This window comes from Mus caroli, unplaced genomic scaffold (genome assembly GCF_978045245.1).
Source record: "Mus caroli unplaced genomic scaffold, Mus_caroli_1 scaffold_15, whole genome shotgun sequence".
Classification (NCBI taxonomy): domain Eukaryota; kingdom Metazoa; phylum Chordata; class Mammalia; order Rodentia; family Muridae; genus Mus; species Mus caroli.
Window position 1 is genome coordinate 8,101,314 of NW_028227270.1, and position 17,845 is coordinate 8,119,158.

The following is a 17,845-nucleotide window of genomic DNA, read 5'->3' on the forward strand; positions in this document are numbered from 1 at the left end:
TTCCAGAAGACCTGGGCTCAATTCCCAGCATCCACATGGTGGCTTCCAACTTATCTGTAACTCCAGTTGTAGGGGGTCTAATGCCCTCTTCTGGTCTCTTCCACCATCAGGCACACATGTGGTAAAAAAAAAAAGACATACATGCAGGCAAAACACGCACAGCCACATCTGTGCATTACTGTAGATGACCTGTAGAGAGGTGAGCCCGACTGGGGTGGGGAGGGGGTGAAGTAAAGACAGACAGACAGACTGACACAAAGAAAGCAAGCTGAGGTCAGATTGCTGGAGCTCTCTTCTGCAGAAACCATCGCTCACAGGGGCTCAGCACATTTGTTATATAAAAAAGAACGGAGAGACACCGTTATTGCTTACAGCTGAGCAAGAAGCCAGAGTTATCACATATAGATAAACAAGGAGGCGGGGTTTGTGGTGTCCAGCTGGATCAAGAAGACAGGTGTAGTTAACAGAATGTATAGGGGTGCAGTCTTCGGGCCAAAACTGGGTGGGGTGGGTTGTGGTTGACATGGTCTCTCTTACCATCAACATCCACACATGGACCAGAGGAAGGCTTTGCCCTTTCCCTCTTAGCCTCGCCACAGGGATAGGGGAAGGCTTTGCCATTCCTGCATGGATCTGAGGCTCTGGGATCTTTGACATGGGGAAGCCCAGGGCTTCCTCTTCTCCCTATAGCCCATACACATAAAATCAAAGAATAACAATTAAACTATTCTCCCAGGCATCACAAAGTAGATTTCGCAAGATTTGGGCTTACAATATTTGTCCTGCTGTCCTGACAGCCTGAAGAACATACATGTTACAGCGCGTGCTGCGGGATTCTTTATTCAACAAAGAAGCCGCACTCCTAACCTTAGGGAATATTGTGCCCTACTGTCTCCTACCCCACTAACTGGGGACAAGAAGAGGAGCAGGGAATAATGAATAGGAAAGGCAGGAAATGGGTATTTATTGACCATTCTTTGGCTGTTTCAGCAGTTGTTTTAGTTAAGCCTCATGGAAGATGTTATTATCGTGGTAAATTTACAGAGGCCCAGAGTAGTAACTGAGAACAGAATATAATCCTTGGGTTTGAAGTTCTCCCTTGACTAGCTCGCTGACTCTTAACCCGTAAACTTCTCTTTGCCCCCATACTATTACTGGCCCCCTGTCTGAAGCCATGTCGGTTTTTCTTCCAAAGTCCATTCACTGCTCTTTGGAGTCTCTCTCCTCTTAGACTCAACACCTGTTCCTTCAGTCAGTCACAGCAGCCAACAAGCCTCCTCTGACCCTTTGCCACACCCACCCTTGGAATCAGTCATGAAGGGGCAAGGCAGCCTGCAGATGAGGACCTAGGAAATATGAAGGAGGATGAGGAAGAAGTAGAGCTTTTCCAAGCAGCCTGCTCAGCACCTGAAGAAGTGGAAGGGTGAGGCGCCTTCAAGAACCTAGAAGGCCCTTGGACCATTACTCCAAAGTGGCCAAATGACGTCATCACGCAATGACCATGCAAGCAGCGATGCTGTTCGGCCACTCTGAAAATGAATTTAAATCCTGAGAATTTCATTTCAATACTATGCACATGCAACAGGTATGATTTAGAATTTCTTTTCCGGTTTAAAAACAAACAAAGTCACCTGGAAGTCATTTTTGAGTTGATGTTGGGAAGGCCTGGGAAGTGGAGCTCATAAAAGTCCAAAGAACCACGTGTTTAGTAATATGGAAGGAGGCAAAAAGCCAAGGGGGGGGGGGGAATAAAACACTAAGTATTTGAGCTCAGAAAAGTTAAGGTCCCCTACGGTGCAGGCACAAGAAACCAGGGATCAAAGACTAGCCCAGGTGAACAGAAGGTCCCCCAACTCACTGCAAGTCACGTGAGACCAAAGAGCTTCAGACCCAAACTAAAAAGACGTAGCCATGCTGCCCGCAGGAGTCGGCCATTCTGCTGGTCGGGTGGCCGACCTTAAAACTCAGTACACCGGGAGGAGTGGGGCACAGGCTGAGGCTGGGGCTGGAGTTGGAAGGGGTCGGCCGCCAGCAAGCCTGTGAGCAGGGCCGCGTCGCATCCTCCCCTCTGCCCAGCTTGGGGACAAGGGGCCTGATCGCGCCGGGGGGCCTGAGGGACCGAGGGCCGCGCGCCCTGCTCGCCCAGCCTCCGACCCGACCCGACCCAACTTCCACCGGCCGCCCGCCCACCCTCTCGGCGCAGCGCCGCTTGGCTCGGCCCGCCCCGGGCGGGGAAGGGAAGTTGGGGCGCGTACCTCCGAGCCCCCCGCGCGGCCCGCAGAGCCCCAGAAAGGCGGCGAGCAACAGGAGGCCGCAGGCCCCGGGCCGCCCCATCCCGCCGCGCCGTCTCCGGGGCCCGCGCCGAGCTCTACCTGCGCGGCCCGCGACCCGCCTGCGCGCCCCAGAGCCTGGAGAGAGGCGGCGCCCCGCGCGACACGACGGGGCGGGGCGCTTCTGCGACCTGCAGCTGTTGCGCGGGATCAGAGCCCTTTAGATCGAGGGCTCCAAGGCAGTGCAGGCGACAAACAGGACCGCGAGTCGGTGCCCCCCTCCCCTGCTTGCAGATTTGAAGTTTAGTGTCCCTGGGTGGAGCGGGGAGCTCCGGGCAGCAGGCTGAGGGGATAGAAGGGCAGGACCTAGGCTGGCCTTGAAACAACCTGTCCCTCTGACCACAGCACATCCCAGGGGGACAGTGGGTTTTTCTCAGCCTTATCCTAAAGCGGGCCTTCTGTGTAATGTTTGTGAATGTGTGTTGGATGAGCAGAACACGGTAGGAAAGAAGGTAGCCTGTCATTTCTTTGCAAATGTGAGCCTTACTTTTAGATTTTTTTTAAAGCTCAGTCTGAGTTAAACCTTGGAATTTCTGGAGCAACTACCTGTCAGAATAAGGTCTAAGAATTTATGTGTCCATATCACGTCTTACCTTGGGAGCCATGATTACAAGTCACAGAGAGGAGACACCCCCACACAAGTAGAGTCCAAGGAGATGGTTGGACCAGAGGCTCTCTAAAACCAGCTTCCCTGGGCTACATTTTGCGACACTAGGATTGGTCAAAATGGCAGCTCTCCAGCTACCAGGATAGTCAATGTTAGTCCTGCTTTGTTCTTAGCAAAATCAAGGATGACTTCATTTCCCACCCGTTCCATTCTTAGTTCTTTAATAAAGTGCTTTTTAAAGCAAAGAATCACATTTTGACCTTTTCTGCAGCCGAAAATCTGTGAGGCCACTGTTCCACTTCTAAAAGGAATACGTTCCGTCCACCCAGCAGCCTTCCATGATCCTGGGAACCTCGCCCTCCTTTAGAGAAACTGTACTCTCTGCCTGCCTCACCATGTGTGGGAATGAGGAGTTGGCATCCACTTCTAAGAAACACCCCCCCCACCTCTGTCACGTGATGGGCTGGGGTGGGTACTCGTGACTGGAGCAGGGCCAGGCAGTTTCCAATCTGAAGATTTCCACTGAATGCATCTAAGGAAGAAGGTCTGCAACTCTCCGGAGTGGGAGGCAGAGAAACTATAAATGGCTCTGACTTCTCTAATAAGCTAGCGCACAAAAAGAAGACGGGACCTAGAAAAAGGTTGTAGCTCCACCTGGGGTCTACTACCTCCATGAGCCAGCCCTGAAACCAACTGTACCTTAATCTTTTCACGGACGTTTCCCCGGAATTAAGTTCCATACTTACAACCCAAAGCAACCTGTCAGTGTGAGCCCAAGCACGGTAATGTGCTGGTGTGTATATTGGTGGCCTTGCTATTTGGTGGCCTGTCACAGTGACAAGTCATCTAACAAAAACAACTTATAGGAGAGTTGGCCGATTTGGCTCACGGCTTCGGCGATTTCAGTCCCAGGAGCTGCTTCTCCTCATTTTAGGCCTCAAGTGTAGCAGAAAATGATGGCGGAGAGGCAAGGTTAGAGAGAGCTGTTTCCCTCATGGCGACCAGGGAGCAGAGAGCACAGCAGAGAGTCCGAAGATAAAATATACATACCTTCAAAGACCCTCCCACTGACCTAGTCACTCCCGCTGACCTAGTTCCTTCCCTTGGGACCCCACATTCTACGAGCCCATTGCTGTAAAATGATCAATGGATTAACCTCTTACGATTCAATGCCAAGAGTGCAACCAGCTGAGAGCACATGGGTCTTTTGTGGGCTGGAGTGGGGTGTAGTGGGAAATACTTTGTATCCAAACCTTGTCAGCAAGACATATTTGCAAGCCCGGAGACAAGCAACAGACTTCTAATTGGCCTTCCCCTGCAGGTAGAATTCTACCCCTAGCCTCTCTACACTCATCCACATCCAGTTCTCTTGTGTCTTCTCACCTCCAAAATGTGCATGTACTTCGATCGAGCAAGAAATGGCAATCCACAGAATAAGCAGCCAAATGGGGCTAAGCCGAAAAGAATTACAATTTCTAGAGAAAACCTGCTACTGTTACTACTTTGTTTTTACTACTTTGTTTTCCCACCGTTTACAGCCGAGTGTAAACAAAGGACAGCCCAGACCTTTGTTTCTTCCTTCTGAAGATCACACCAAATATCTGGAGCCCCAGGCTTTAGCTTTCTGTGGTGGTTTGAACGAAAATGGGCACCCTTGGGCTCATGGGGAGTGGCACTATTAGAAGGTGTGGCCTTGTTGAAGTGGGTGTGGTCTTGTTAGAGGAAGTGGGTCACCTAGGGTAGGCTTTGAGGTTTCAGACCTTCATCCTAGGCCCAGTGGCCCACTCTTTCTTCTTGCTGCCTGAGGATCTGCATGTAGAACTCCCAGCCCCTCTCTAGCACCATGGCTGCCTGCACCAGCTATGCTTCCTGCCATGACAATAATGGCTGTAAACCCCTCCCCCACCCCACCCCCAAAACATTTTCTTTTGTAAGAGTTGCTGTGGTGGTCACAGTGTCTCTTCGCAGCAATAGAACCCTAACCAAGATACTTTCTAAGTGTTGCATTCAGAATGTAAATCGATGTTAGCCCGGGCTGATTCTGTCCTACCAAAGCACTTGAGGGTACAATTTGTGATCAGGTCTAACATAGCTGAGAGGGTTAGTTCAGCTCAGGCTCTGTGGGTATATAGAATCTGAGTCAGTCCAAAAGCACAAACAGCCTCCCAAAGAGGCCTTATCAATGTCTTCCAGAAGGGGTTCTATGCAATTGTCATCTCTAAGAACATGGTTTGGTATCTGGAAAGACCTCTTACAAACGTAAGCTGGGGTACTAATCTTACGAGGCCTATGGGTCTCCTTGTCTAGATTGAAGATCCTATAAGGCTTATGATACTGAAAGACCCACAACGTGAGGACTCCCTCACGTTCTGACTCAGGAGAGGCGACACCCCAAAATCACCCACAAGAAACGATCTTGCTGCAACTGCAAGAGGATTTTTATTCGAGAGCGTTCTCGGGCCCATGGTCATACACCACGCAGGGGTAGAGGACCATGGCGCGCTGAGTAGCTGAGTAAGGGGGTATTTAAAGGAAGAAACCACAATTCATGGAGGTGGGGAGGGCGTTGTTGGAAAATACCAAAAATACCAGTTAAGAGTCACAAGGAAGTATAAAGTCACAAGTGTCAGGTTATCTCTCAAGACAGTTTCTAAGAGCCCCTAACAATCTAAGAGCCCCTAAAGATAGCACATTTGCATTGCAGGTTCCAGTAATGGTCAGGGTGCCATTCTTTGAATTGAACCCAGGAAGCGGGTAGGTGGAGGAATGTCGCTATCTGTTTTATGACCAGTACCTGGAGCACTAAGCCACAAAGGCTACACTCCCAAGCCTGGGCCCAAAAGCCTCAAATTTTGTTTTTACTTTGCTATACTTTTTTAATACTTCTTCAATACGATAGCCTTGTAGACTCACGATTACATATTGAGCATTGTGTGTGGTTCGTGGTAAGATTTCACCAGGTACCACTGTACCTGGGAGCCCAAGCAGGGCCATAGGGCTCCTCTGCCAGCCTCCAACATCCTCCGTCTTATCTTTAGAATAGAGGGCTATCTTATTTTCCTTCTCTATGCTTAGCGTACAAACAACTGAAGTCTCATCCTGTTGTGTTGTTAGTAGACTGTCGCATCCTCTGACCACCTACAGTATTGCTGATTTCTTGAACTAAGTGGGGTGTGGGAGCTACAGCTCCGGTAGCAGATGTGTGGCAAATCACATACCACACCAGCTTGTTCCCTCATCCTAAAAGATGAAAGGCATTGATTAAACAAATCCCCTCCAGGCTCAACATTTTATGATTCTAATTAGTTATCACTGGTATCGGGGCTGCTGCACCATTTAATAAAGCCCTTTTAATTAGGACATAGGGAAACATGAAATGCTTGAATCTCCTTACATGAGCCAAGGAAGTGATGGCTAATAAACTTGGAGCTTTTAATTTAGAGAAAATGGTTAAAGTGTCAAAGAGAGAAGAGAGGATTAGCTCCCTGTAGAATGCCCCTTGTTCCTCTGTTTTAAAATGACGTCTAATTCATTGTTTGTATCCTTCTCAGAGGGAATGCAGCCTCTAGCCAATTTAGATGTCTCTAAAATAAGGAGAAATTTAAAATGTTCAGGGTTTTTTCTTTTTTTCTTTTTTTTTAATGAGAGACCATTGTTTATGATGACTTTAAGTTAGCGTCTACTCAAGAAATCAACCGACATCAAGATTGTTCAAATGTAGTAGTTCCAACTGGCGACTGTTTCAGGCTGGAATGAGCTCCTACCAGCTCTACAGAGAACATTTCAAGACAGCTGAAAGAAGAAAGAAGAAAGCAGAAAGAAGAAATATTTCCCAAGTCGGAAGATATCAATGTTTTCTGCTCTCCCTTACCTGTGGAAAGAAAAACCCTTTACAGACCAGACCATCCTTACAGATAACTACAGCTGATATCTGGAAGCTGAGGGCTATCTAAGGTAGAGGAGGGACCTTGGAAAAGCAGAGGCCATTCTCTTACACAGGAGACTTAAGTTCATGCAACTCCCTTCTCCCCTCAGCCCAAAGGCTCTTGGGAGCTCTTCAAAAGATGGCAGCCAGAAGGAATAACAACGCCCTGAGACAGCTCCCTGGCAGGGCTGTGATCCTAAGGAGCCGATTTTAATTCACCCCGGATAGAGTAACCAAGGAGAAATTAAAGAAAGAATTCCACCCAGCCCAGTTTACTGAGCCAGTGAGCAGCTCACCGGCTCCTTAAGAAGGAATGCCCCAGCCATGGCACCAACAAAAGAAAGCCTTCGCCCAGAAGGATGGTGACTCATGAGAGCTACCTCACTGGATCCCTGCTGAAGGCTTCCCCTCTCACAGTGGGTTGTGATAAATATTTAATCCTGACCCGGGGTTTCTACCCTGCCTTACCATTTAAGTTCCCAAATGAAAGACACATATCCTTTTATATTTCCAAAAAGTCTTAAATAACACAAGAGCTGGGGGCAGCCGCCTACCCTCTCTGCTATTAGAATCCACTTTCCTATTGATAACCCCAAATTATTACTTACTATGTTTCATCCGGGCTGCTCTGAACTCCAACTGGCCAACCCACAGGGGCACATTTTCTTTATTCCTAACCCATGTCAGCTTCCTCCTCTTTTTCCTGCCCTTTCTTCTCTCTCCTCATGGTTCCTCTCCAACCCCAAGCCCGGGGAAACCTAACCCCCATCTATGTCTCTTCTGCCCAGCTATTGGCTGTTGGCATCTTTATTTACCGATCAGAAATAACTTGGGGGCAGGGTCACATGGCTACATGCAAACTCCAGGTCTTGGGGGCCACACTTAGCATTACAATAGCTAGCAAAGGACCACACCCCAACACAGTGGTTGCTTAATGTTTATATGACCTTGGCATTATGAGGCTTGTGAGTCTCTTGAGGTGTCCCCTCCTCAAATACATATCCCTGGAGGAAGCAGCTACAGAACAAGGCAATCCTCTCATTATTTAGGGAAGTGGGTTTTTGGTTTTGTTGGTGGTGTTGATGGTGGTGGTGGTTTTTTTTTTTTTAATTGTTTTTTGGGGTTTTTTGGTTGGTTGGTTGGTTGGTTTTTCACTGTGCACTCCAAACTCTGATTATACGGGTGATGAGAGATTTAAACCCAAGCAGCACAATTCATCAAAGCAAGTTGCTTAACCTTCAAGAATCAGTTTTGCCTTCTGATACAGGCGATGCCGTAAGGTTCAATGAGGTCATCCAAACGCTATGCTTGACACACGGTATCTTAGTGAGGACACTAGTGCTGTGATGAAACACCACGACCTAAGCAAGCAGGTGAGGAAAAGGTTTATCTTGCTCACATTTTCCTAGAACAGTCCAAGAGCAATGAGCAGTGAGGGCAGGGAACTCAGGAAAGGCAGAACCTGGAGGCAAGAGCTGATGCAGAGGCCACAGAGGGGCGTTGCTCCTCGTGGCTTGCTCAGCCTGCTTTCTTATAGAAGCCAGGACCACCAGGCCAGGGGTGGCCCCGCCCACATGGACTACGCCCTCCTCCATCACAAGAAAACGCATTACAGATGAATCTTAGGGGTGCATTTTTCTCAGTTGAGGCTCCCTGGCCTCAGATGACTCTAGCTTGTGTCAAATTGACATAGAGATAGCCGGTCACAAGCAGCATTTTGACAGTTAATCATTCCTGGTCTCTTTAAGCAAAGCAAGATATCTCTTGTGTAAATAATACCATTCAGACGCTTGGAGAAAAAGCTCTGTTAGTGTTCTATAGCTTCCTTTCTGTTGCCATCATAAAAATGTGACCAAAACACACACTAAACAAAGCAACTGAAGGCAGGAAAGGGTTTGTGTCATCTTACAGGTTACAATACATCATGGAAGAAGTCCGGGCAGGAACTCAAAGCAGGAGCCTGAAGGCAGGCAGGCCTGCTTGCTCTGCCATGAAACATCCTGTCACTCACAACCAGGGATGTCCCACAGACACGTGGATGAGTGATGCTTGCGGACACATGCTCAGACTCACGCTCAGCCAGCCATCATACACAGCACAGGACCGTCAGCCCAGAGAACGGCGCCACCAGCAGTAAGCTGGAGTTAACAAGACAATCGCCTTGGAGACCTGCCACGGACCAATCTGAGCTAGGCAATTCTTCAATGAAGACTTTCCTCTTAGCTGACTCCAGACTAGTCAATACACTGTGTCAGATTGATATTTAAAGCTAACCAGGACTGTCATGAAGTAATCGCCTCATAAACATTAGGGAGAACCCGAGCTTAATCCTCGGAATTCATGTAAAATCATTCGGCATGGTGGCATGTGATTGTAACCCCAGCCACAAAGAAGCAGAGACAGGAGGATTCCTTGCTGGTCAGCCAGTTTGACCTAATTATAAACTCCAGGCCAGTGAAAGACCCCGACTCAAAGAGGTGGATGTCATTTTTTTTTTTTTTTGCCTTCTTCTTAATTAGATATTTTCTTTCTTTACATTTCAAATGCTATCCTGAAAGTTCCCTATACCCTCCCCCTGCCCTGCGCCCCTACCCACCCACTCCCACTTCTTGGCCCTGGCATTCCCCTGTACTGGGGCATATAAAGTTTGCAAGACCAAGGGGCCTCTCTTCCCAATGATGGCCGACTAGGCTATCTTCTGCTACATATGCAACTAGAGACACGAGCTCTGGTTAATTCATATTGTTGTTCCACCTATAGGGTTGCAGACCCCTTCAGCTCCTTGGGTATTTTCTCTAGCTCCTCCATTGAGGGCCCTGTGTCCCATCCTATAGATGACTCTGAGCATCCACTTCTGTATTTGCCAGGCACTGGCATAGCCTCACACCCAGTGGAAAAATGATAGCATTTTCAACAAATGGTGCTGGCACAACTGGCAGTTGTCATGTAGAAGAATGTGAATTGATCCATTTTTATCTCCTTGTACAAAGCTCAAGTCTAAGTGGATCAAAGAACTCCACATAAAATCAGAGACACTGAAATTTATAGAGGAGAAAGTGGGGAAAAGCCTTGAAGATATGGGCACTGGGGAAAAATTCCTAAACAGAGCAGCAATGGCTTGTGCTGTAAGATTTGACAAATGGGACCTCATGAAATTGCAAAGCTTTTGTAAGGCAAAAGACACTGTCAATAAGACAAAAAGGCCACCAACAGATTGGGAAAGGATTTTTACCAATCCTAAATCTGATAGTGGATGTCATTTATAAAGGTGACACTCAGGGTTGCCCCTTGGCCTCCATGTACATTTTCACGTGTGTGCTCGCACTTCCCCATACGCGTATACATGAGCACACACAAACACAAACACACACACACACACACAGACATACACACAGAAGCACATGAACACACATATATTAAAAAGTAAAAAGTTATACTTTTCAAAGACATTAAAACTACCAAGAGGAGAATGGAGTACCCAAGTGTGGAAACATCTAGAAATTTACATATTTAAAAATATTACCCCACCACACAGACAGGAGTGGATTCTCTCTGATCGAGACTGAAGCATTTGTGGAGCTGAGCTCAGCCCATAGGCGGGTCTTTCACCCTTGGCTAGGCCCATTTTAGTCTAGCAGTAAGGTCCCTGTCACCTTCCTCAGGGTCAGCTTTTATTATGTTTCACGACACCTTTTATGATGATGATGATGATGGTGATGATGGTGGTGGTGGTGGTGGTAACGGTCATGATGTTTTCTGTCCTGTCCTTCTTAGACATTATCCCTACTTCATGGCAATCTCTTTTGATTTGAAGAGAAATCTGTTTTGGTCCATCTGCTTCTGCTCTGGCTTTGTTCCTTGGCTCTCCAAGGGATTCAAGGAGGAAGAACATAGACAGAACCCCCGCAGCTTTTATATACTAAAAGGTGTAAACCTCGATCAGGAGAGAGATTCACAGATGCAGAGACGACTACCCACTTGGTTGGCTGCTCGTGAAGTGAAAATGAAAATACATCAAATTATTATTTCAGCCACTTTTGGCTATAGGACAGTCTTTTTGTTTTGATTTGTTTTAAGATTTATTTGTGTGTGTGTGTGTGTGTGTGTGTGTGTGTGCACGTAGCCACAAAGGTCAGATGAGGCTATCAGATCTCCTGGAGCTACAGGTAGTTATGATCCATCCAACATGGGTGTTGAGAACCAAGCTCGGGTCTTCTGCAAGGGCAGCAAGTGTCCGTCCATCACTGTGTTTCACCTCCTACTGACAGTCCTTTCGTTAAGAATCACTAGTCTCTTTCCTCACCACTTTTAGAATCCAGAGTTCATATCGGTGATGTGTCATTTACCAGCCCTGTGAACTTCAGTTTCGGTTTCAACTTACCCAGGGGACACGGTCATGGGCTTTAAGTTTCCTCAGAAAAGCAGCATGTAGGGACAAAGGAGGAGAAGGAGGTCAGAAATCATATGGAGAGAGAGAGAGACAGAGACAGAGGGACACAGAGACAGAGAGACAGAACACTGAAAGCTCATGGTATGTTATACACTTGAGGAATTTGGCTGCAGAAGCCTTCATATCTCACCTGATTATCGCTTCTTCTCGTGCCGCCACCAGGAAATAGCTCCCCACTGAAGGAATGCAGAAAATGTTGCTATCATATGGCTTTATGGCATTATAGAGGTCAAACCACCTCTGGCATTCCCAAGGCCTTAGTCCATAAAATGAAGTGGTCCCCAGAGTCCCTCCTAGTTCTGACATTCCACAATGACTTGAATCACTGGCCCATTCATTGTATCTAAACTTTTACAGAGCCCTTGCAGTAGCCCAGAGCACACAAAGATGACTGTCTTCATAGCCAAGACAGGGATTCTCCTAATCGTTCCATTTTGGTAAATTCTCAGGGTCATACACCCTATCTTCCGTCTATATTGTCTCGGAATTGAGTATCTTCCAGGCCACTGGCTGGAATGTGGACCCGTATACCATATGTGGTGAAAATCCACATAGCTGGTCTGAATGGTGGGCTGTTTCCTACAGAACCACTCGTGAGATTTGCAGGGAGGTCCCACACAGAAGCCCAGCGCTGAGTCACAACACTCCTGGGTAGCTTATGGCATTCAACACATGAACTTCTCAGTGATAGGACAACTAGACATTGTCTCCAACACCCTCCCCTGCTGAAGAGCCCGGGGTTCAGACACAATACCAACCGGCACCAGGCCTCGTTAGGGCAAGCAGCATTTCTGCTGAATGTACTAACACAAAGATGCCTTCTGGATAAAGAAACGTAAGAAGCCACACGAGACATTTGGGGATCTCTCAGAAATGCAGAGAAGAGAGGAAATTGTTGAGCTGAGCTTTCCAAAGACCCATTTATCCCTGTTTTGCTTTCCCCTTCTTCAACCCACACATATGACTAAGTCCTACTTTCTCCTTGCAATTGGGTGAGAGGAGAGTTCCAGGGAGAACACCCCTCAGCCATGCCCTGCCCAACTCCAGCCCCAGCCCCAGCCCCAGCCCCAGCCCCAGCCCCAGCCCCAGCCCCAGCCCCAGCCCCAGCCCCTGCTACCAGAATTTGTGCTCCCTCAGACATTTCTGAGGCCTGCTGGCTTTTCCACAACTCTTCTCCCGCCTGCTTGTGATCCACATATCTCTGGTGCCACCTGCAGGAAGTAGAGCGCAGCTGCGTTCCTAACCCCGAGATAGTCCTGATGGAGAGAGAACTAGATGTGTTGGATACAGTTACATGAAGAAGTCTATTATGAGTGCTCAGTGATGCTGAAAGGTTTCGTGAACGGTGGAACAAGAGATAGAGGAAGGCTGCTGATGCCATTTGAAGGATAGAACCACCCAAAATGAGAAAGGCATCCTTACCTCGTCCAGAGACTAAAATGTCATTGTCATGCCCAGAATGGACAAACTGCTAAGAGGAAGAAAGACCAGGTATAAGGACCGTGTCAAAGAGTTGGGATTTGACAAGCATCTCTTGTAGGGTAAAACGATCTTAAGATTAGGGAAGGGAGTTCTAGAATTAGGACTTGTCTGAGAAAAAAATGAGGGAGGAAGAGAGAGGGGGAGAGAGAGGGAAAGGAAGAGGGAGAAGGAGAGAGTTGGACAACATCCAAATGCAGAACGGGATTTGCTAAGAGAAAAGCAGAGGTGCACTGAAGCAGAGTCTGTTCATTACTCCAGGTACAGGGCCCGGAGCTCAGAAGCCTCTGCTTTCTCTATGATATGAGAAGCACAGAGGCCTGCCAAGTGTACGAGGCAGAACACTGGCCTGGGAGATTGCGACTTGCTTTGTCTGCTCTAAAAACAAACAAACAAACATCTCACCTCTGGGATAGTGAGACTACCTGGTGGTTAAAAGCACTTTTTGCAAAGCCCGATGATCCAGACGTGATCTGCAGGGCCCACACTGTGGGAGGAGAGTGCTGACCCCACACGTTGTCTCCACCATCCCGTGCATGCTGTGGCGTACACCCCCGCCCATTAATACAATTTTTAAAACTAAATTTAAAAAAATCCTGCCCTGGGTCAATCCTCTATCTTGTCTCTGTGTCTGATGCAGGATTTACACGAGTGAGGATTTTACTATAAGGCCTCCAGATAGCCACTAAGACATATTTAACTTTGTGGGCGGCATTTTATGCCAATAAGCAAGAGTGGGTTTTCTATTCTGTAGAAGTTCCAGGTCCTGTTTAACCGCTCTCCGTACTATGTGTGTATACAGTGTGTGAAGTCCTTAAAGACTCTGAAGCTGATACTTTTGTGCAACTGTGCTTTGAATAAAGCCAGCACAGTGTTAAACATAAGGACAGGCAGCGCTGATCATGGGTTTCTGACTGTTTCTGGGTGGTTTTTTATTTTTTTTTTCTGACTGCTGTAACCTACGTTTTTTTAAAACTGGATTGCTTTGAATAGATTGAAGTGTTGTTAATAATGATTAAAGATTAGAGACAAGGAATTATCCATGGAGATTTAGATTGCCATTAAGGATCCAATGTAGTCAGTTATATGTCCATGGATTGAGTTATACATCACTACTAGAATGAATACTGAAATAATGTTATACATGGTAATCATAAAGTTTCTACGGGTTGTGGTGTGGGTATATTTTATGGTGTGTATTTAAGGTCCGTGAGCTGATGCTTTTGTTGAGCTTATCTTGATCCACTGTGAAGGCACTCTAAGTACACACCTAGCTGCTTTCACTTTTTCCTTCTGTTTCTGTGGTAACGCATACTACCATAATCTCTGTTATATAAACATCGTTAATCAATTTGCCACACAGACAACATGGCACTGACTGTTGCTAAAATAGAAACAAACCGTGATATTGTTCATTCATGGTTAGCACACATCTTCCTTTCAATGGAGACTAATTGGAAGTCGACCTTGCAACCTTGTCTCCAAACTGCCAAACTCCCTCACAAAAAAATAAAATAAAATAAAATAAAAAAGACATTTCAATGCTGGGCCAGACCCTGGTGGCACACGCCTCTAATCCCAGCTGCCATCGGTGGATCTCTGCGTTCCAGGAGAGCCTGGCTCCACAGAATAAGCTCCAGGACAACCAGAGCTACACTGAGAAACAGTGTGTGTGTGTGTGTGTGTGTGTGTGTGTGTGTGTGTGTGTGTTGGGGGGGCTTTCAAAGGTATGCACGTTTCTCTAGACATGTGTTTAATTCACTTAGTGGCTCTCTGGGATAAATACTATTAGTAGCTCTGTTTTCAGATTCTATGGGCCCTGCGGTTCTTACACTACAGACTCACTTTCTTACACAATATTCTCTTCCAGGCCAGTTCCTCATTTTAAATGCACACATCCATCAACACATTGGTCGATGTCAAAGTCCAAATGACCACAACCCCTAGCGTAAAGTCAATTTACAAAACACCCTGCTTCCTGTGGTCTGAACTCTTGGAGGAAGACTCTGAAAGACACAGAGAGCAGATAGTGAGTGCCAACAGGATGTAACCCCATATTATATATGACAGCCCTAACCAGACCCCCCTGTATCTGGGAAATTGTAGAGACTTGTGTCTTTTTACAGCTTTGCCCATTGGCTCTTGGCTAAACAAGAATCTTGAGAAAAGAGATGTTTGAGCTTTATAACAACGAATAACTAATACACAAGTCTGAAATACAATACACAAATGATTGCCAATTAAGGGTAATTTCTCCTCCCCGGAATATAATTAGCAATTGGAGATTATTTACTGTCATGACTGCTGGCTTTTCGTGGTCAAAAATATTGATAAATACCCTGCAATGTGCAAGATAGAGATTTCATGTCACAAGAACGATATCTGGTCTGAGATACTGCAGGAACCCTGATACTCTATATGGACAGTGAACTCTAGCTACAGCTGGGATTCCAGATGGGGAATACTGAGCAGGCCCGCCCTCTAGTGGGCAATGTGAACAGTGCAGCTGAATATTGGCTCATGTTCTTTGCAAGAGTTATTAAGTATGTCTTACCCTTTCCGGGTGCTGTCCTTCTCTCCCCACCCCCACCCCTCAAACACACATTTAGACATTTACTAAAGCATGAAGCATAGGCCTTCCATGCTGTCTGCTATATCAGCATGCCTACCTGTACAGGTCTAGCCAGCACAGCGGCAACTTCCTTGTTCTCCTTAGAATAGCAACGAGAGTAGCCACACCCAGTAGCTGCTCCACTGGAGAACGGAGGTCTGGTGCATGATTTTCCACCAACTTGCACTGCCTCAGAGAGTTTATGTTCAAAGTCAGCCTTGAGAAAGAACAGCTCACGTGCCTCTTCATTCCACCAGTAACTCCATCATTGACACTGCTGTCTAAATCAAGGCATTCAGCACCATTTACCACCCACATACGCAAAAGCCATTGTTCCTTCCTAAGACCACATGTGTTGCAGAAAGACCAAGGCCTGCGCATGCTGATTCTAGTTCAAATTATTGCCCATTTTTCTCTAGCGTCCTCTCTTTGCCTACGTGTTAATTCAGCTGGGAACATTTATTCTAGATTAGCCTACCCCTTCACACGAGAAACCATCCAATCAGCATGCTTTTATTCAGGTTTGTCCATGCTTCAGCCTTTGGGCTGCCTGCATCCGCAATAGCTGTGAATATGTCCCAACACATCTGTAGATGATACCATATCAAAAGTTTAGATGCCTCTACTAACATCAGCGCTTGAATCTAAGCTACTTTCTCATGGCAGCGAGGAGCCAGAAACATCTCAAGGTCTCCAGAAACTAAAAGCTAAAGTTGAAGAATTCACAGAGCCATCTTAAAGAATAATATACCATAGGGGCTGGAGATGTAGCTTGATAATAGGGAGGATGCTTAGCCAGCAAACAAAATGCAGGTAATGATGGCGGCAGTGGTGGTGGTGGCGGTGGGGGTGGCGGTGGAGGTGGTGGTAGTGAGAGACTTAACTGTTAGTCTGATTGTTTCAAAATAGTTTCTCCAGTTTCTAAGAAACCGGACTTTAAAGGCTGGAAGTAGGGCTCAGCGGGGTTGCTGAGCCGAGTTCCCAACATCCATGTCAAGGGGCATCCGATGCCTCTGGCTCCAGGCTGGCACCCATTCACAAACACATCCATGTACACACAATCAAAAACAATCCTTCTAAAAAGGAAAGACTGGTTTCCCAAGGAACCGCCTTGCGGGGCTGGATCTTGAAACAAGCTATGCCACTTGGGGGCGCCCTTTGTTTGATGAAAATCTGGTACCTTAAAGTGTCATCTTTGACAGAGTCCCATGCCCAGTACGTGCTATGAAATAAAACCGAATTTAGAGCTCACTTCTAAGAAAAGAAACAGAAATGGTGGTTTAGTCTGTGTTCTAGTGGGGTTAGGCAAAATTCAGTTGACAAGCTCTCAATGTCCTTGTACAAAGCTGGCTTTATCCAGTCAAATGAAATAGAAGGCTGTTGTGTTACAAAAGAGGCTCTGTATATTTTGACAGAAGAGACAACAAGAACAAATTGCATAACAGGTATCTTCTCACTGACAGCTGAAACCTAAGCCCTCTGGGTTCTGTAGGGGGAAGCCTTCTGCTTTATTTGGCTGTTTAAGCTCTTCTAAAAACAAAACAAAACAAAACAAAACAACCTGATGTGTGACCTTAGCCTCTTGAACAAGCATTGTTTGTCCAACAAAGTTTCAACATCTGGCCAGAAATAGCCGAAGAGGCTAGGGAGACTTGAAATCCCCAAATATTTTTGAGGGCTCTGTGGAGGGATGCTCAGACAGGGCTCTTTTAATTTGCTAGAGTATTTGACGGAGTTAAAACTTTATGACTGGTGAGCTTCAAGTGAAACTGTCAATGGAGAGTATACCCGAGAGCTAGGGAAAACAGAAGAGAGCATCGGTGGCCCAAGTGGAATTTCCTTCCCTTGGCTTCAACCTACCTCAGTCTACTGGGCTTCAATGGCTTCAACCTACCTCAGTCTACCTGGGCTTCAATGGCTTCAACCTACCTCAGTCTACTGGGCTTCAATGGCTTCAACCTACCTCAGTCTACCTGGGCTTCGATGGCTTCAACCTACCTCAGTCTACCTGGGCTTCGATATTCATAGGAGCTCTGTGGTTCCCTTGACTACAATCCCTCTGCCCCCCTCCCCCCCCCCCCCCCGTCAAAGATCACTCCATAACCTTTTTTTTCATGGTGTATTGCTCTATTTAATTCAGCATCTTCCATTCAATTTTAAGGCCCCTACAAACAGCAAATGTTCTATCTTCGGTTTTTTTGTTTGTTTTTTAACCAGCCCAGGAAATTATCAAAACATGAATGCTTTCAAATTTACAGACTTATCTAAAAAGAACCGAGAGAAGAAAGGGGGAAAATCCCTTCTATTTTTTGGGGTTTTTTTTTTGTTCACTGAAGGCCTTACTGTGTAGCCTAATTCACCATCTTCCTGCCTCAACTTCCTAAGAGCAAGATTACAGGTATGTACCACTGGGGCTGGCTCATGTTCTTGTTTTTAAAAGAAA

The 17,845-nt window shown here is 46.7% G+C and overlaps 1 protein-coding gene across 1 annotated transcript in view; it reads right to left on the reverse strand.

The window, feature by feature from the left end:
- The window catches only part of LOC110307747 (chondroitin sulfate proteoglycan 4-like), a 67,380-nt gene extending 65,004 nt beyond the window's left edge, over positions 1-2,376 (reverse strand). Inside the window, exon 1 of the mRNA XM_029484999.2 lies at positions 2,256-2,376. Within this exon, the coding sequence (XP_029340859.2) occupies positions 2,256-2,334 (79 nt within the window). The 5' untranslated portion in view covers positions 2,335-2,376. The remainder of the gene's footprint in view (positions 1-2,255) is intronic.
- Between the last annotated feature and the right edge of the window lie 15,469 nt (positions 2,377-17,845).